General features: G+C 39.2%; 1 protein-coding gene across 1 annotated transcript; it reads left to right on the top strand.

The window, feature by feature from the left end:
• Nucleotides 1-10,589: 10,589 nt before the first annotated feature.
• Nucleotides 10,590-11,744, top strand: LOC123258159. Its single transcript, XM_044718036.1, has one exon. The coding sequence runs from the start codon at nucleotides 10,590-10,592 to the stop codon at nucleotides 11,742-11,744; it is 1,155 nt and encodes a 384-aa protein (XP_044573971.1).
• The last annotated feature ends 9,760 nt before the right edge of the window (nucleotides 11,745-21,504 follow it).

A 21,504-nucleotide genomic window follows, 5' to 3' on the forward strand; every position in this document is an offset into this window, starting at 1 on the left:
ATAATACCCCTTGTAAAGGGCAACATTCAAGAAACAAAAGTTCAAATGAAGTCTGAAGATAACTATAGAGTATTATCAAAATATCTTACCGAGAATAAAAAGAACTTTTACACGTACCAGCTAAAAAGCAGCAAGGGCCTGCAAGTCGTACTTAAGGGCATAGAGCCCGAAGTAACGCCTGCAGAGATAAAAAAGGCGCTACAGGAGAAGGGTTTTAGCGCCAAGACAGTCTTTAATATCCCTAACAGGGATAGAAAGCCGCAGCCACTCTTTAAGGTTGAGCTTGAACCAGAAACCAAGCTCCTGAAGAAATACGAAGTGCACCCAATATACAATCTTCAGTACCTGCTGCACCGCAGAATTACAGTTGAGGAACCGCACAAACGCAATGGCCCGGTACAATGTGCGAACTGCCAGGAATATGGCCATACAAGGTCATACTGTAAACTGCGCCCGGTGTGTGTAGTTTGCGGAGAGCTTCATGACTCCGCACACTGCCCAGCGAGCAAAGATGACAGCAACTCGAAAAAGTGCTGCAACTGCGGTGGCAATCACACTGCTAATTATAGAGGATGCCCAGTCTATAAGGAGCTGAAAAGTCGCATCCACCAGAAAGGAATAGCTGCCCGCACCCAAAATGGACAGTTCACGGCGTCCAGATCAAACCTTCAAATCAAACCAGATCAAACCCTGAAGTCTTCTTCTCGACTGCAGCCAGATCCTCACTAGGACCCATTAACGTTGACAAAAATGTGACATACGCAAGCGCCTTAAAATCAGGACCGGCGACACCTGCCTCAAGAAGCTCATTTCTGCAATCAGCATATCAAGAACCGAACACGGCTCAGCAACATCAACCAACAGAGCAGCCAAAAAGCAACTTTGAAGCTATGATATGCAGCCTACAACAAAGCCTGACGGAATTTATGTCGTTTATGCGCACAACTATGCAAGATTTAATGCGAAACCAAAATCTATTGATTCAAATGCTGGTTTCACAACAATCCAAATAATGGCTTTCCTACGGATATCTACGTGGAACGCTAACGGCGTTTCGCAACATAAACTTGAGATAGCTCAATTCCTACTCGACAATCACATCGATGTAATGCTGCTTTCGGAAACACACCTCACAAACAAATACAATTTTCAACTACGAGGATATTCATTCTACGGAACAAATCATCCAGATGGTAAAGCACATGGTGGGACTGGAATTCTAATCAGAAGCCGCATAAAGCACCATTATCAAAACAAATTTGCTAAAAACTACCTACAGGCCACATCTATAAATATACAACTAAATACTGGCAACCAACTTACACTAGCCGCCGTATACTGCCCCCCTCGCTTCAATATAGCTGAAGATGAGTTTATGCAGTTTTTCAACACACTTGGAGACCACTTCATAGCAGCAGGAGACTACAATGCCAAGCACACACACTGGGGATCCCGTCTCGTGACTCCAAAAGGGAAGCAGCTCTATAATGCAATTATCAAAGCCAAGAACAAGCTCGACTATGTTTCTTCTGGCACACCAACATACTGGCCGGCAGACCCAAGGAAACTACCAGATTTAATAGACTTTGCGATTACCAAAAACATCCCTAAAAATCTGATAAGCGCCAATTGCCTATCGGATCTTTCATCTGATCACTCGCCTGTCCTGTTTATTCTACTGCGACATCCAGGAACATTGGAACAACCATTAAAATTGACCTCACAGAAAACCAATTGGGTTAAGTACTGAAAATATATCAGCTCACACATTGAGCTAAGTCCTCATCTCCACGATGAAGCCAACGTAGACAGCTTTGTTAATTCACTTGAGTCTGTACTCGTCTCTGCAGCTCGAGCCTCAACATCGCAAACTATAAATACACAAAGCAATAAAAAGACAAATCTACAAATCGAACAGCTCGTCCTCGAAAAGCGGCGTTCACGTCGCGAGTGGCAATTCCACAGATCGCCATCTACTAAGCAAAGCTTTAGACATGCCTCACGTCAACTTACTAAAGCCCTACAGCAAGAAGAAGCTTATGTCCACCGCCGCTATATAGAGCAATTGTCAACTTCTAGCACAAAACACTCATTATGGAGAGCTCACCCAACTCTAAGCTCACCGAAAGAAACAGTGATGCCTATTAGAAATCCCACAGGCGGCTGGGCGCGCAGCGATGCAGACAGAGCCAGCACGTTTGCCAATCACCTCAAAAATATCTTCCAACCAAATCCGGCCACTAGTGCCTTTACTCTGCCGACTTTACCATATGAGCCTCAGCTTCAACATGAACCAATCGAGTTTCGCCCAAACGAAATCGCTAATATCATCAAAAACCAACTAAATCCGAAAAAATCACCAGGCTGCGACCTCATAACTCCCAAAATGATCATTGAGCTTCCATATTGCGCCGTCTGCACTATCACCCAGCTCTTCAATGCCATCGCAAAACTTGGCCACTTTCCAGCGAGATGGAAAAAGTCAATTATAATAATGATAGCAAAGCCGGGAAAAGACCACACAATTCCCACGTCGTATAGACCTATAAGCCTACTTTCATGCTTATCTAAACTCTTTGAGAAATGCATTCTGACTCGAATAAACACATACCTAAGGATCCAGGAAGGAATCCCGTCACATCAGTTTGGGTTTCGTGAAAAGCACGGTACAATTGAGCAGGTCAACCGGATAACAGCAGAAATTCGGAATGCATTCGAAAAACGCGAGTACTGTACCGCAATATTTCTAGATGTCTCTCAAGCATTTGATAGAGTCTGGCTAGAAGGTCTAATGTACAAAATCAAGACAATGCTCCCTTGTAATACCCACAAGCTTTTAGAGTCTTACCTCTACGACAGAAAATTTGCTGTGAGGTGCAACACTGATATATCTGACGAATTCACTGTTGGAGCTGGAGTTCCTCAAGGAAGCGTACTCGGACCAACATTATATGTTCTCTACACAGCAGACATCCCGACAAGCACACGATTAACAACATCTACGTTTGCTGATGATACAGCTATTCTTAGCCGCTCAAAATGCCCGATGCAAGCAACTGCGCAGCTAGCTCTTCATCTGGTGGATGTTGAAAAATGGCTATCAGACTGGCGTATTAAAGTAAACGAACAAAAATGCAAGCACGTTACGTTCACCTTGAATAGGCAAAACTGCCCGCCCCTTACGCTAAACAACACCCTACTCCCGCAAGCAAACGAGGTAACATATCTAGGAGTACACCTCGATAGAAGACTCACATGGCGTCGGCACATAGAAGCTAAAAGAACCCACCTAAAGCTAAAAGCCAGCAGCCTTCATTGGCTTATCAACGCTCGGTCTCCCCTTTGCCTTGAATATAAAGTCCTGCTGTATAACTCGGTACTTAAACCTATATGGATGTACGGCTCCCAGTTATGGGGGAATGCCAGCAATAGCAATATTGACATAGTCCAGCGAGCTCAGTCGAAGATCTTGAGAACAATCACCGGGGCACCTTGGTACGTTCGCAACGAAAACATACATCGCGACTTAAACATTCTTCCAGTCAAAGATGTGATCGCAGAACAGAAGGAAAAGTACTTTAGCAAGCTATTGTCGCACCCTAACCACCTGGCGAGAGGTCTAACAAGGTTGAGTAACCAATCACGACTTCGTCGGAATGACCTACCCACCCAGCGACCGTCTTGAGGAACGTGCAACCAGAATGCAGTCTTAGTCTACTGTTAGTTAAATGTTAATGTTAAGATTTGAAAACTTATTGTTAGTCTCAAAATTAAGAGAAGATCCAATAAATAAAAGCAAAGTTTAAAAAAAAAAAAAAAAAAGTCTATGAAATACTTCAAACATTTCCCCAAGTTAAAACGATTATAGCTTTACATCAGCACAATTTAAATCCTTCCTACAGCGTTCTGGTATTTCAATCCATTACGCAGACCCCAGACATAGCCTTTCGAATGGACAAGTTGAAAGGGCTCATTCAACCCTAACCGAGATAGCTCGTTGTGTTAAAGATGAGTACCGTCTCCTAGAATATCCCGAAGTTATTATAAGAGCAGCAAAAAGCTACAATATGACAATTCATTCAGTAACAAATAAAAAACCATACGACATTTTATTTAACAAAATAGATCACAGTGACTTACCATTAAAACTACAAACAGCACAAACTAAAATGTTAGATTATCATAATAAAAATAAATTAGATAAAAATTATCATGTAGGAGAAGTAGTATACGAAAAATACACGGAGAACGAAATAAACTAGGCCCAAGATTTAAAAAACAAGTCATTAATGAAAACCTACCAAACAAAGTAATCATTAATAATAGGAAACGAGTTATTCATAAAGACAACATTTAATAACCCATATTTACATAGATAAAAATACTAACAACAGCAACTCAGACTCAGACTGGGACATTTCCCAAAATCTAAACATTATTAAAATTCTTATGTCCCAATTAATACCATCAAGAAATAAAAGGGGCATTAACGAATTGGGCACAGCATGGAAATGTTTGGTTTAATATAATATAATTCGAAGTTCTTGTACATTTTTGTATATCTACATTCTGTATTTGTTTGTCTTAAGAGACCTTTTATACATTTATTATTTACTATTTTTTTTGTTTTTACTTTCAAGATTTTGTCGTATGTTCAATATAAATGTAACATATGTATATAAATGTAATAATTATAGCTTAGCATATAATCATTGTTAGTCACAAGCCGACTCTTCTCGGCCGCTCAGCTTTATTTTATCTTTCTCATTAAGTTAACGAGCTTTCGCCCGTCTTATGCTAAAAGGCGGGTCCACTTGTATTCTCTATCTCAGTGCATACGCATTCTAATCGGAGCTTTCTGGCACTCCATTTTATATGCAAATAAATAAACACTTTATAACGATATCAAACAAATAAGTCACTTTTTTGTTATTTTGGGAAAAAGGTAAAAAGTCATTGAAAAGGCTTAATGACTTGCTGATTTTTTTTGTGATATATATCAGTTTTCGGTTTCGGTTATTATATTCTGATTGTGATCCGGATACGGTAAAATTTTATAAGTGGGGATTTTAATAATAGTACGAGGAATATGAGAAATTAGCATTATTTCGTTAGTATTAACTTGTAACCAAGTAGATGTTTTGACATTTAACAATTTTTCTGAATTAATATGTTTAAGCGGGTCATGTTTTAGGAGTTTTGAGTTGAATATGCCTAGTCTTGTAAATTGCATTCCTAATTCAATGTCTTCTATGTATTCTGAAAATTCTTGTAAACTGAAAATAAGGATTGCTAACCTTCGGTTTTCGTTTTAGTTGTCATTTAAACGATTGACTGTTTCTATTCCTTTATTAATTGCATCAATTACTTTATTTTATCCGTTGATCTGTATACTATTTTCGGACAAGTTATCAATTTTCGATTCTAATTCTTCCCTATCTTGTTGATCTAATGTGTCAAATAAATATTTATTAAAATCACCTACAAAATTTGAGAGTCCTCTTTTGTTTCGTTGAGCAATTTTTATTCCGTTCATTTCTCTATTTAATTTTTCTTTTAGATATTGAATTTGATCCAAATGTTCGAATACTCGTCTTTGTTCCATTAGATCTTAATAAGTTTTATCAGTTTTAGTTAAATTGACTGTGAGACAATGATATTCATAATTAGTGGGCAGATCTATGTTACCTGTTTGGAAAATTAGGTATCCATTTTTTGCTTGAATTGGATTGATATCTATGTTCTGACGCATGGCGTGATATATAAGACATAATAAAGTTATTATATAAGAAATAGTTTTATTAAGCTGGGTTGTCTTCCGGTGGAAATCTGGAATTATTATATTTGCTGGTATTAATTTTCTTCTTCTTTTTAAATTTCGATTTATAGTTAGTGATTTCTCTACCTATATTTTTTTTTACATTATGTTTTTCGTCAGTTTGTTTAATTTGTTCTGTCTTCCTAAATGGATTTTTAATGTTCGTTTATTCACTATATATTTGCTTAAAACTAATGAAAAATAACAAAAGCGTTGTTCGATTGTGCTATGGTAAGCACTAAGGGTTTCCACAGTACCCCCTCCTAGAGTTCCTGTTAGGAAAGATACTTTGCTGGGAATCTGACTCGTCGTCCTGATCTTGATAACAGCTCGGTTGGCTGGGCAGTTGGCGCTGTCGTGTTCTCTTGAGTCGTGGGAGATTCGTTGTCTTTTGTATGTCCTTTAAGTACTTGCGTAAAGTACTTGTCGTGCTTTGCTAGCACTTCGAACGGACCCTCGTAGTTTGCTTCTAGAGGGGTTTTGACTCGATCCACTCTGACGATGACGTGGGTACAATGGTTTAAATCCGGGTGCATAAATTCCTGCGGTGTATGATGGTGCACTGGCTTAGTGGTTGGTAGTTGAGATATGGTTTTTGGAAGAGCCTCGGCGAACTCAGACTCGGTATTTGACTCGGTATTTGTCTGAGTTCGCCGAGGCGAGGTGCCGTAAACCATTTCAGCTGGGCTCAACCCGATGTCGCTTTCAACTGTTGTACGTAGGCCTAGGAGGATTAAGTGCAGGGAACTGCTCCAGTTAATAGGATCGGCGCATTTTAAGGCAGCTTTTAATGTTCTGTGCCAGCGTTCGATCATCCCGTTGGCTTGTGGGTGGTACGCCGTCGTGCGCAGGTGCTCTTGAAAAAGTGTGGACTCAAATTGTCGGCCTAAATCTGTTGTGATGTGGAGAGGGATTCCGTACAGAGCGAACCAGCCCGAAATCAGTGCGTTGGCCACAGATAATTGTGTGATGTCGACTAAGGGGATTGCTGCGGGACATCTTGGGAAGCGATCGATACACGTGAGCCAGCATCGATATCCGTTCGATGATGGCAGTGAGCCAACGATGTCGATGTGTTCGAAACGGGCGTCGCTGGCGGCGTGTGTGTCGTTGGATTTTAGCTTATTGACACGGTATGCAAGAGCGTACGATTTTGCCCACATCCTTCGCCATGTGCGGCCAAACATAGTGTATGACGACCAATTTATTCGTCGCCTTAACTCCTGGATGGCTCAGCGAATGCAGGGCTTGAACCACGGTTTGGCGTAGACATCTGGGCACGAACGGGCGTATCTGGTTATTGGCGACGTGGCAGTACAATTGTTTGTTTGAGCCTGAAAACTCAGCTATTGAGTTTTGGATTAACTCGGCCATCTTTCCTGAAAGTGACTCCAGCAATCTCTGCTCCATAGCTAGTAGCGTTATGGCGTTCGCCGAAATGATGCTTTCATTGCTGCTAATGGGATTAGACCCGGAAGTAGTAGCTATGTCGCCTGTCGTTTGTCTCCCGACGTTATCGGGGATGGGCTGATTCCTGGATTTGCTTCGAGTTCGTCTTCCGGGATCATCCGTTACCTTAAGTCCTTTGGGTCTGCATACCGCCTTGCAAACCGGACATTGTAAGCTCTTCTTCCAGTGAGCTTCTATGCACTTCCTATGAAACTCATGCTGGCATGCCGTTACGTAGACCTCGGCAGCGTTTACCTCGGCGTTGCAAATCGGACAATAGGAATTGGAACTGTTTGCAGTTCCTTTATCTGGAGACCGGTCTATCCCCATCTTCCCAAAAATCTTAACTTTTCCACAACGAAAATATAAACAAAAGAAATAAAAAAAGAATTATCAAAATCTCGCTGCTAAGCTTGTTGCTAGCAAACCAAATATTTTGCTCAAAGATACGTTGCCTCCCGCAACTAAACCAATAAAATCTAATCAAAAGAGTGTTTGAACTGATGCTAGATGTCACACGTATTGTAAGGTATTTGTTTTCTTCGACTTCTCAGGAAAATAAAAGTAGATTGTTGATGAACGGTCACTGTCAAAGTGGAAACTGCATTAATTAACAATTCGATTTGGAAACTGGGCACTGGGACTAGATGCGTCGATTGCAAGTTCGGCGTGTGAGTTTTTGCTTTGCTTTGTTTGAGAAATCAAGCGTTTGAGCCAGCTCTTATATTTCAATAAATAAAGTTAATCATCATAAGGAAATTGGTCCTTCCGAGCCAGATTCGTTATTGTTAGTAACTAAAAGTAAAGCACCATTGCGATGGAACAACTCAAACGGCTAAAGGGAGTGAGGGGCCGTCTCAAATCCAGCCTCACCAAACTGCTACACACAGCAGAAAACTCTTCCGCATCAATCGGCGTTGACGCCGTGGAGGTACTGCTAGTCAGGCTCGACAAAGTTTGGAATGATTTCGGACTTGCCGGAGATGATCTGAGCGTGCTTGACGACATCGAGGGCTGGGTTGATCCTGCGGATGACTACGACGAGTATGAGGCGAAGTATATAAAAGCCCGTTCGCTTTTGTTTTCCCTCAAGCGCTCACAGGAGCCGACAACACCAACAACAACGAGACATGCAGAAGGAGACTCAATAGCTAACAACGACGCTATTTCTCGCTTAGTGCAGCAACAACAAGAGTTTTTCGAACGCCTCGGAGCAACTTTAACATCAACCCAGGCTGACGCCGTGGCGCCAGTAAGGTAGACAGAATTACCGAAAATACACATAAAACCGTTTGGTGGCATTTACAAGGAGTGGCCAGCCTTCAAAGCACTGTACATAAGCAGTGTACATAGCAAGCAACATCTGGGTAAGATACAAAAGTACCACTATCTAAAATCGTTCCTCGTGGACGAGGCTGCAAGTTTGGTACGCCATTTGCCGATTTCTGAGACGGCATATGACAACGCTTGGGAACGCCTCAACGAGAGATACGATCGACCACGGCAACTTATTCACAACCTGTTGGACACCTTTATGGAGCTACCATCGACTAACAATGGAGAGGTATCCATATTGCGTAGCATATCAGATGGTGCAAATGAGGTCATCCGTGCATTGTAGATTTAAGCCGTGCTTCAAATTCACCAAAAGCCGAAGAGTTCTTCAAGTTCCTGGACGCACGATGTGAAGAATTTGAGCTGTGTCAAATCGATCCTGTACCGAGACAGGGTGGTAACAACAAGAAGACAAGCAGAGCCATGGTAACTGCTGCGCTGACAAAATGCGTGAATTGTAATGCGGATGGGCATCAACTGTCTAAGTGTCCTCAATTCATTGGTTTGTCTATCGACCAACGCCGTTCTTTTGTAAAGCACAAATCTCTCTGCTTTAACTGTCTCAAACCAGGTCACAGGTCATCAAACTGTAGCTCAAAGTACAACTGTCAGCAGTGTGACCAACGAGGGTCAAATCACATCCACTTCTTCAAGCGATCACAAGGATCCAGACACGACATCGGTGACTGCGAGTCACATGTCACAGGCACTACTCACGCCAACCCTATTGTCACATGGGCAAGTAGGACGAACATGTACTTTGCCAACTGCATTGGTACACATCCGCAACTTTCAAGGCACATACACAAACTGCCGGGTGCTACTCGACACGGGCTCGGAGTTATCATATGTATCGGAACGCTGTATTAAGGCACTGGGTCTTAGTCGGGTTCCTGGCCGGATTCTCATTTCCGGCATTTCTTCAATCAAGGCCGATACCACGAGGGGATTCAGCACACTCACGATCAAGTCTCGAGTTTCTGATCACTCGTTACAAGTAAAAGCTCATATTCTAAAAAAATTACATCTACGCTGGCCAGGGGAAAACATCGATGCATCTGCGCTTGAGATCTTCAATGGGTTTCCGCTTGCAGACACTGAATTCAACACGTCATCGCCTATAGACGTCCTACTAGGCACCGATTCTGTATGGGCTATTTTAACCGGCAACAGGAAGCTGGATGCGCAAGGCAACATAATAGCTATTTCAACAATCTTTGGATGGGTTATCACATCGATTGCGTATCAAAATCCATCAATCACCACGTCATTTTTGTCTACAGTCTATCCGATACTCTACAAAGGTTTTGGGAAATCGAGGACTCCCAAATCACCACTCACCATGATCCTGAAATGTTAAGAGCATTTTCAAACCACGCACTCACGCGACTCCAAGGGAAGATACACCGTAGAGCTTCCATTCAAGGATGCAGATCCACAATTCACTGACACTCTGCAGGGAGCAACCCAACGCTTTGCTTCTGTGGAGCGCCGTCTACATAGAGACACAGATCTGCACTCACGGTATGTACAATTCATGCAAGAGTATCATTCTCTAGGCCACATGCGCCAATTGAACCCTGCCGAAATCCTCAGCATCATTCCACGAGATCACTGGCAACATGTCAAATCAGATGACAACCCTGCTGACAGCGCTTCAAAGGGCATGCTAGCTGCTGACTTAGTAAACCACAACCTATGGTGGAAGGGCCCACACTGGCTATACTCAACCGAAGCTGAATGGGCTAAAACACCTAGCACTCCTCATTCAAGATTCATTTCAGATGAACAAGTCCAGGCTGAAGTAAAAGGTTCCGCTTTCACGACAATGAGAACATACAACAAGCGACTCCTCAACCAGCAAGATTTGGGAAACAAATCAAAATTGCGCACCCTCTCACCGCAAATCGACAAACAATGACTCCTGCGAGTGGGTGGCCGCTTAGGTAATTCAGAACTGCCAGCGGATGTGCAGCATCCAATAATTATGCCCAAATCTCATCGCATAACGAAACTCATTCTGGAACACAAGCACCGGATTCACTTACATCCTGGAGTATCGACGTTATTCGTGATCGCACGCCAACGCAACTGGGTGTTTGGCGCACGCAACCTCATTCGAAAGATCACGCATGACTGTCTAAAATGCTTTAGACAACGCCAACACCAATTCATGTCAGATCTGCCGGCTGTCCGGGTTCGGCAGGCATCCGTTTCGTTTGCAAACACTGGCTGCGACTACGCCGGGCCAATCACCCTCAAGGTCCACAAGGGGCGAAATCCACGCAAGGAAAAGGGTTACATCTGCCTATTTGTATGCCTAGCCACTTCTGCCTTGCATTTGGAATTGGCTACAGATCTTACAACCGACACATTCTTGGCGGCACTCAGACGATTCATCTCTCCCCGCGGAAAATGCTCGCAAATGTATAGCGACAACGGGAGAAACTTGGTCGGGGCAAAAAGGGTATTAAACGAAATGCAAACTCTTCTGAAGCCAGACGAACACAACAACACTGTACTGAAGGCCCTGGCAGACGAAGGAATTAACTGGAATTTAATTCCACCCCATGCACCACACTGGGGTGGCAAATGGGAATCAGCTGTGCGCTCTGTCAAATTGCATCTTCATAGAGTAATTGGCAAGAATGTACTCACTCTTGAGAAAATGCACTCACTTCTCGCCAAAATAGAAGCTGTGGTCAACTCACGTCCACTATTCTCAACTTCGGACACTGAGGTCAACTATCTGTCGCCAGCACACTTCCTCATTGGTCGTCCCTACACGACAGTACCAGAAGGCGATCTATCAAATGTACCAATCAACCGTTTGGATTATTGGCAACAAACTCAAGCTGTGCTGCAAGGCTTCTGGAAACAATGGCACATGGAATATCTTACATCACTCCAGCATCGGCCAAAGTGGATGAAAAAATCGGTCAACATGGCCAACGATGACATCGTGCTCCTTAAGTATTCTCACACCCCGCCAGCAGCATGGCCTCTCGGAAGAGTCATCGAAACGTATCCAGGGAAGGATGGAATGGTTAGGACTCCAACTGGAGAAACCACCCGTCCAATTGTCAAGATCGCCCTATTACCAAATTCTGAAACAGTGTTTCAGGGGAGGCCGGGATGTTGATGAACGGTCACTGTCAAAGTGGAAACTGCATTAATTAACAATTCGATTTGGAAACTGGGCACACAATAAGTATATGTAGAGAAGAAGAATGGACTAGAAGCGTCGATTGCAAGTTCGGCGTGTGAGTTTTTGCTTTGCTTTTTTAGACAGATATTTCAATAAATAAAGTTAATCATCATAGATAGTTAGTTAGAAGTATTAAAGTCATTACTCCTTTCAAGGACTAGAGAGATGACTTCTCTCAGCTTCCAGTTTAGTCTTGGCTATCGACCTGTTTCCGACAGATTCATATGTATTCCAAAAGACCATAACGGAAGTCTCAAGTAATCCAAAAAGGATTCTACGCTAATGAATTTCTGGATGGGGCATCACTCTGGAGTAGTACCACCACATTCCGTACGGTGAAATTCATTTCGCTTTCAGAATGATAGAGATTGATAGATTGGTGACACTGTGTTTTAGCCCGGGCCAGAACTCGACCCTAAGCTCGCATATATATGTTTTCCTCAGGTTCCAACACATTGTGGACCTTTCTGCCAAATTTAGGAAAATTTCTCGTTTGTATCTTAAATCTTGGTCAGTGACGAACACTAATAATCATTTAACTGCTTTTCCAAAAAAAAATTTAATACACAAAGAGAAATTTTGAGAAAGAAAAAACAAGAAGGTTGAAAAATCGAATTAATTTATCCTGGAGTCTTAATAAAAAAAAAAAAACAGTTCCACTAAGGCCACACATGTTGGGCGCCACCTTTCTTTATTTAATAATTAATTAATTATAATTGTAGCGTGTAACGGTCTTCTGCGCTTTTCGAAAAGGATTCGTCGGCTTTGGGGATGGAGATCTTGCTTCATATAAATCCTAACACTGCCACATTTTAATATCAAATAAAGTCCAGAATTGAGCGTGCTGGCGACAAGATAAATAGCTAGATACTAAACCGGGAGAACGGAAGAATTAATTCGACGCGGAAGAGATAGAGTTTGAAAGAGAGAGAGAAGAGAGAAGTAGAAAGTTTGCGATGCCACAGATGTAAATAGGCTCGCGTACTGCCCACCCTACCTTTGGCCACAGTCCGATAAAGCAATGCTTTAGTGACCCCTTTGAACACCCTACAACCGTGGAGTTGTAGGAGATATTCAATTCATTATAAAACAAAATTTAATTCAGAATAAAACTAACAAAAATTTGGCTAAGACCAATGAAGCGTTTGACTTTATTCCTAAATGGTTGCTTGCAAAAAAAAACAAGAAAGGACAGCTAACTTCGGGCGGAGCCGAAGTTTATATACCCTTGCAGTTCAGTCGCAGTCCGCTAGGTGGCGCCACGCATCTTATATTATTAGATATGTAGCGGATCGTATATAGTCGGCCGATTCTTATGAAATTTGGCATATTGAATTATTTTTCCCAAAATAGAATCTGTACCAAATCCCATCTTTCTAACTTAAAAAACACCAAAGTTATGGCATTTCCGATCAATCAGTTATATGGCAGCTATAGGATATAGTCGACCGATCCCGGCCGTTCCGACTTATATACTACCTGCAAAGGAAGAAAGGGTGTGTGCAAAGTTTCAACTCGATAGCTCCAAAACTGAGAGACTAGTTTGCGTAGAAACCGACAGACAGACAGACGGACAGACGGACATGCTCATATCAACTCAGGAGGTGATCCTGATCAAGAATATATATACTTTATAGGGTCGGAGATTTCTCCTTCACTGCGTTGCACACTTTTGACCAAAATTATAATACCCTCTGCAAGGGTATAAAAATATCCTAATTATACGAGACGGAAACTTATATGTAAAATTTATAAAAATAACAGTTAATATGTAAATGTTCAAAGAAATATGGGTATATATATAATATAATAAAATTTGGTATAAGTAAATATCACTTTGAAGGTAAAAAAATAATTTTCAAATGAAGGTATTTGCAAATGATCAATTAAATCATTTAAATGAACTTCGTGCTCTTGTTAGTTTTGTTTGTGTGTTATGATGAAGGATGAATGAATTACATTATAGAATTAAAAATTCAGTGTGACTCGAGAAATTTTTCTCAGTGTATGTGTAAAAGGTAAATAAACCACTCACTGTAAGTCTATCGGCGAAAGATCGATCTCTGCTTTGGGTTGCTGCAAATGAGTTGGTGTTTTGTGCACCATACAATTTCGAAACAACCTTATTTCCGCAGGAGAATTAAAATTAAACGATTTAAAATAAACTGATGCTCATTTTGTTTCGCGAAAATTTACAAAAAAAAAAATATTTATCTTCATAATCTTCAATTCCGTTTCTCTTCACTTCACTAAAAGCCTGTAATTAATTTAAATTTAAACATAAAATTAAAACTATTGAATAAAAAAAAAAATAATATTAAAACATTTTAATAACGCTTGTGATTTGGGGGATGAAATGGTGATGAGGAAAAAGAAAAAAAAAATGATCGCCCCGAGTTTGGAGCTGGGCGGCTGGTCTAGCGGTTTTGATAATTCCTCTTTTGTTTCCTATTCCATTGCTGATGGGGTCAACGGCCTTTCGCTCAACGGGTCTTGACTTCGTTGGGTCTGCAAATTCCCTTACACCATCCCTACAGCTAGTTTTCCGGCCTCTGGGAGTTAATTTTCCGGCGCCAATGTATTATGAGATGAAGATGATGATGATGATGATGATGATGGGGAGGGGGATCGAGGATCACGGACTAACCGAATGGGTTTTAGCCGCTTCTGATCTGGGAGCCTCCACCAGGAGGACTCCCGGGGTGCTTTGATGTGGACCTCAACGAATCTGATAAATTATAATAAGACCCCAACGAGGTCGCGCTTCTATAAAGCCGCGACGAACCAAAAAAACCCACAAACACAGGCTTAGGCTGCCCTTATCACTGTTGCAAATGTGGTATTTGGGATAAAAATAAAAATAAAACACTTTGCACTTGCGCTGATAAAATTTAAACTCGCAGAGAGTGATATTATCTGGGGACTGCACTTCGTGAGGGTTTCGACAGAAAAGCTGAGTATGGATCTACCTACATTCCATTTAGGTTACCGGAAATGTAAAACAGCTGATATTACAGCTTTCCTAAGCCTCCCTGCAGCAGCTGATTCCGCGTCTTAGCAATTGGGCAACTCCCGAAGTAAAAGCTTCCCTTTAACTTTCATAATAGACATAAATAATTTTAGATCTTTATTTATTTTTTTGGGAAATGACTCTTAAGTCGCCTCTACAAACTAAATTAAATAACATTTTATTTGAATTTAGTGATATCCAGTACAGGGATGGTGAAAATTTGACCTTTACCAGTGCTATAAAACATTTAATCCAAACCAAACATGAAGATCCTATTTACAAAAAACCTTATAAATACCCTCAAGCTTATGATCAAGAAGTTGAAGTCCAAATTAAAGAAATGATAAATCAGGGAATAATACGTAAATCGAAATCCCCTTATTGTTCTCCAATATGGAGAGTCCCAAAGAAAGAGGACGCATCAGGTAAAAAGAAATTTCGAATAGTAATAGACTATCGAAGTCTAAATAAAATAACTATTGATGATAAGTATCCGATACCAGTTATGGATGAAATACTTGACAAACTTGGAAAGTGGCAATATTTTACAACAATTGACCTTGCCAAGGGTTTTCGTCAAATTCAAATGGATGAAAATTCTATTTCAAAAACAGCTTTTTCTACTAAAAATTGACATTACGAATTCACATGAATGCCATTTGGTCTGAAAAATGCGCCTGCCACTTTCCAACGTTGCTTGAACAATTTATTAGAAGATTTAATATACCAGCATTGCCTTGTTTATATGAATGACATAATTATATTTTCTACTTCATTAGAAGAACATATATTGTCCATAAAAAAGGTGTTTTCAAAACTTCGAGAAGCTAATCTTAAACTTCAACTTGACAAATGTGAGTTTATGAAAAAGGAAACCGAATTCCTTGGACATATAATAACAACAGAAGGAATAAAGCCAAACCCCCAAAAAATTGAGGCAATACAAAAATTTCCAATACCAAAAACCCAAAAAGAAATAAAATCATTTTTAGGTCTTTGTGGATTTTATAGAAAATACATACCTGAGTTTGCTAAAATTGCAAAACCTATGACTGTAAACTTAAAGAAAGGTTCCACTATAAATTCAACCAATAAAGAATATTTAGAAGCATTTGAGAAATTAAAACTTCTCATTACATCAAACCCAATTTTAATTTACCATAACTTTGAAAAATTATTTTCCTTAACAACAGATGCTAGTAATGTCGCCATAGGCGCAGTATTCGATAAGTAAGTTTGACTTCACTATTAAATATTTGCCGGGAAAGGAAAACCATGTAGCTGATGCTCTGTCAAGAGTGAAGCTAGAAGAAAATTTTAGGAGAAACACCGGATAGTACCCAGTCATTACCCACAATAGCAACAGTACATAGTGCACAAGAAGACAATCAGAACTATATAGAAATAACGGAAAGACCTTTAAACTATTACAATAGACAAATTGAATTTCATAGAGGAAATTCAAATGAAGTTAAATTGACCCAATACTTTCATAAAACCAACCTTAAAATAATTTATAAAGAAATGACCCATGAATATGCAAAAGAATTAATTAAAGAATATTTATGCTCCAAAAAAAGTGTTATTTATTTTCCGTGTGAGATGGACTTCATAATATTTCAAAATGCTTATATAGAGATTATCAGCCCAAATAACTTAACCAAAGTTATGACCAGATGTCCAAACATTCGCCGAATTCAAGGAAATTGTCCTTAAAGCTCACGAAGAATTATTACATCCAGGAATAGAAAATTATACAAGCCTTTTTAAAGAAAAATATTATTTTCCCGATTATCAGAGATTAATTCAAAATATTATAAATGAGTGTGAAGTTTGTAACCTTGCTAAAACAGAACACAGAGATACAAAACTTACATTTGAATTAACCTTAGAAGCCTTTAACCCCAGACAAAAATATGTTATAAATTTTTACATGATCGATAATAAACAATTCTTATCTTGCATTGATATTTATTCCAAATATGCTGCTTTAATAAATGTCAACAGTAGGGATTGGTTAGAAGCAAAAAGGGCATTACTCAGGATATTTAATGAAATGGGTAAACCAAAAGAAATTAAAGCCGACAAAGACTCCGCATTTATGTGCTCAGCATTACAACTTTGGTTGCAATCAGAAGATGTAAGAATAACTATAACTACAAGTAAAAATTGCGTTTCTGACATAGAAAAATTTCATAAAACTATTAATGAAAAATTAAGAATTATAAATAGTGAACGTAATCCTGAAAATATAATTACTAAATTAGAAACAATCTATTCAATCTATGTTTATTTCTATTCACTTAAAAAAATAAAAATAATAAAATATTGCAATTCATAGATCCATATCGCTTCGCGTGTGCAGTGATATATTTGGAGGTAAAATAATAATTTTATAAATTTTTCTTCCAAACATAGCCCTGCTCTTCTTCTTCATCTCTTACGGTGTTGCTTCTATTTTATTGCTCCTAATTCTCGCTCAATAGAGATTCTTATCTGGTCTGGTCTCCACTTTTGCTGTGACGGTTGTCGTGCTGTTCAGGACGAAATAAGATCGTTCATGAGGCAGACTAAAAGCGGTTTCAAGGAGTTGATTAGTGTTTTTCGAAAAATCATTGACCAACTCTGTGCGCTCGATACACAGTTTAGTAGTCTTCAACTACTAAACGAATCTCCAAAGCGTAAAAAATCCTCTTTTAGTAATGTGCTTGTGGCGAATAATCTTCAGCCTGCTCAGCCGACAACTATGCAACCGCTTATATCTCTGGCCACCCCAAGGGCCGGACCTAAGAAAAATTCGGCTTCCGAATATCTCGGGATTAATGAGCAATTGTCCGATATGTCCTCTGTGGCATCGCTTCAAGTGATCCCAGAACCAATAATTCAAACCCCTGTAACAGTCACCAAACAGGGCAATCAACCGTCCGGACCCCCGGTACGTACTAATGCCGCTGTACTAGTTGCGGCGGCACCAAAACCCTTGCAGGTGATCCCACCATCGAAGCATATTTTTGTTTCCCGGCTTGCCCCTGATACTTTTGAGATTGATATCTCGGCTTACATCAAAGCCAAAACAAAAGTCGACATAAAGGTGGTGGACATTACAAAATTTAAATATTCATACACCAGGCACACGTCATCTTTCAAAATACGTGTGCCCTTGCAGATGTTCAAGACGATTTGTTCCGCCAGCTTTTGGCCAGAGAATATTTTCGTCCAAGAACATCAGCCAAGTACGGTGAAAAAAAAATAACCAAACCTGTGGGTGTAAAACTCCCACATGTTAAGGCCACTGATCAACCTTCCACCTCATCTTCCTCAATCTCAAAAAACTAATGTCTTTATTAACACTTACCTATCAGAATAAAAGAGGGTTACGTAGTAAACTTCCCAAACTGTATTCTGATAGTTCTTCTTTTGCATCCCATATTATTGTATTTACAGAAACTTGGTTAAAGCCGGAGATCTTAAGCTCCGAAGTTTTTCCTAGTAGGTACACCACTTTTAGATGTGATAGAACTTTGCGAAGGGGAAGAGGTAAAATCAAAAGAGTTTGGTGACATTGAATTTCTTTGCATCAAAATCACTTTGTCCGATCAATCTTTGTATGTTACCTGTTCGTACATACCTCCTTCGTCCGAACCGCCAACATACTGGCAACTTTTGTCCGCTATTCGTTTGGTTTTCGATCGTCTGTCTGATGGTGACCAGCTGATAGCTCTGGGTGACTTTAATATCCCAGAACTTATATGGTCAAATGTTGAAAATTCACATTCAACTCCCACCACGACCTTCCTGTGGGCATGTTTAATTTCGGAATTTGATTGGTCTGATTTACTGGCATGCGATGATGTAAACTTAGCATTACAAAAATTTTATACGGATGGCTTCCGGAATGGCTTGCAAACAGACGTCATTTACACTGACTTCAGTAAAGCATTTGACTCTGTTAACCACTCGCTTCTTATAAGTAAACTCAGTCTTTTGGGATTCCCAACTGATCTTCTTATCTGGATTTCGAGCTACTTATCTGGGAGAACCCAACGTGTCTTTTTTAAAGATGTTACCTCGCATTTAGTCCGAGCCACATCTGGGGTGCCCGAAGGAAGCCTTCTTGGACCCATACTTTTTACACTGTTTATTAACGACTTGCTCCTTGCCTTAACTAATTCACTTGTAATTATGAACGCTGATGATGTTAAGCTATGCCTTCAGTATAAATTCACTAGCGCCCAGTCTAGACTTCAATCCGATTTGGATAAACTTCAAAATTGGTGTTTAGAAAATAACCTATAGCTTAATGGATCAAAATGTAAACTCATGTCTTTTTACCGATCTAGTCCTCACCTACTCTATGGGAACGCCTTAACTCGATTAACTCAGGTTAACGATCTAGGTGTCCTATAGATTTGAGACTTAAATTTACCGACCATATATCTACCATGGTTAATAAAGCTATGGGTGTGCTTGGTTATATTAAAAGATGGTCAAAAGAATTTAATGACCCGTACATAACTAAAACGTTATATACATCACTGGTCCGTCCGATTCTTGAGTATGGATCGTGTGTCTGGAGTCCCCAATATGGAGTACACCAAGATCATATTGAATCTGTAAAAAAAACTTCCTCACTTTTGCGCTTAGAGGACTTAATTGGGATGCAAATCTTTACCTCCTAATCCTCGCTTATCTATCTCGGATCTATTCCCGCGATTCGAGCCGTACGTCAATCGGCAGCGTCCCTCGGTCGGTTGGACGAGAGGTGGGCTGTACGTATGCAGTGGGAACCGCGCAAAAAAAAAAAAATAACTTTAATATGTCTTATATATCACGCCATGGGTCAGAACATAAATATCAATCCAATTCAAGCAAAAAGTGGATACTTAATTTTCCAAACAGGTAACATAGATCTGCCCACTAATTATAAATATCATTGTCTCACAGTCAATTTAACTAAAACTGAAAAAACTTATAAAAATCTAATGGAACAAACACGAGAATTTGAACATTTGGATCAAATTCAATATCTAAAAGAAAAATTAAATAGAGAAATGAACGGAATAAAAATGGCTCAACGAATCAAAAGAGGACTCGCAAATTTTGTAGGTACCTTTTATAAATATTTATTTGGCACATTGGATCAACAAGATAGGGAAAAATTAGAATCAAAAATTGATAACTTGTCCGAAAATAGTATACAGATCAACGAAATTAATAAAGTAATTGATGCAATTAATAAAGGAATAGAAACAGTAAGTCGTTTAAATGAAAACCAAAACGAAAACCAAAGGTTATCAATCCTTATTTTCAATTTACAAAAATTGACAGAATACATAGAAGACATTGAATTAGGAATGCAATTTACAAGACTAGGCATATTCAACTCAAAACTCCTAAAACATGACCCGCTTAAACATATTAATTCAGAAAAATTGTTAAATGTCAAAACATCTACTTGGTTACAAGTTAATACTAACGAAATATTGATAATTTCTCATATTCCTCGTACTATCATTAAAACCCCCATTTATAAAATTTTACCGTATCCGGATCAGAATCAGAATATAATAACCGAAGCAGTGCATGTTATCCAACCCCTAGCTTAACTAATCTAATACAATATATAAACATAATTTTAAAATCATAGAAGCCACTGCTAGATGAGTCATATCCTGTTTGTCAATCTTCCCCCATTCAAATCTGACACCAAGCAATTATCCCAGACTAAACATCTAGCGTTAGCTGTAATCATATTTCCGAAACTTTTCCACGGTCTGATCCAAAGTAATAAACAAGTGAACCGGCTCGCCGCCGACAGTCCGAATTTGATATATCTTCCGATGTCATCAGTTTTCACCAATGAGTGAAATATTGCGTCAGCCAATTGTCCGTTCTCTTAATGTCTCTTAGACATTGATCTAGATTTACAAATAGCCCTTTTTGAGGTTTCTCTCTTAAGCCGAGGTTTGATGGTAAACCGATAAGATCAGCACAGGCAGTCTTGTTTTGACACAGTCTAGAATCGGGATCGCTCTAAGATCTAAGTAAAATATATTGTGGAGTAATAAGTAGGCTTAACGTTAAAAGTCGATTTAAGTGAAAGTTTGTAAAAAATAAGAAATAAAATAAAAATTATTTTTTTAAAAAGTAAACTTCGGATCAAATTTAATTGGCGCCCAACGTGGGGCCATGCAAAAAAAGGTGTTTCAAAAATAAAATTTTAATAAAATAAAAAAATTAATTTAAACAGAAACACCGTGGTCTTAAGAAAACACATAAGTTCCCTTAAAAAATCGGTGAAAGTTAACCCACAAAAGACAACTCCCAAAAAGATTATATTAAACAAAAAAACTTTTTTAAAAAATACATTAAAAAAAAAACAAAAAAATTAAATGAAATAAAATTAAATATCCAAAATAACATTTCAAAAAAACAATAAAACCAAGACAAAAAAAACAGTGTTAAAATCACAAAAAGACAATCAAAAACAAACTCAAATAAAACAGTGAAATTAAAATCACAAAAAGACAAAAAAACAAAGAAATAAAAAAATAAATAAAACAAAATAAAACACTAATAATAAGAAAGTGTTGAAAAACAACAAATTGTAAAAATTGCAAGAAAGTGTAAAAATATAACAAAAAATAAAAATCTCAAAATAATATCCATCGAAGGAAGAATAAA

This window comes from Drosophila ananassae (assembly GCF_017639315.1).
Source record: "Drosophila ananassae strain 14024-0371.13 chromosome Y unlocalized genomic scaffold, ASM1763931v2 tig00000089, whole genome shotgun sequence".
In the NCBI taxonomy this organism is placed as follows: domain Eukaryota; kingdom Metazoa; phylum Arthropoda; class Insecta; order Diptera; family Drosophilidae; genus Drosophila; species Drosophila ananassae.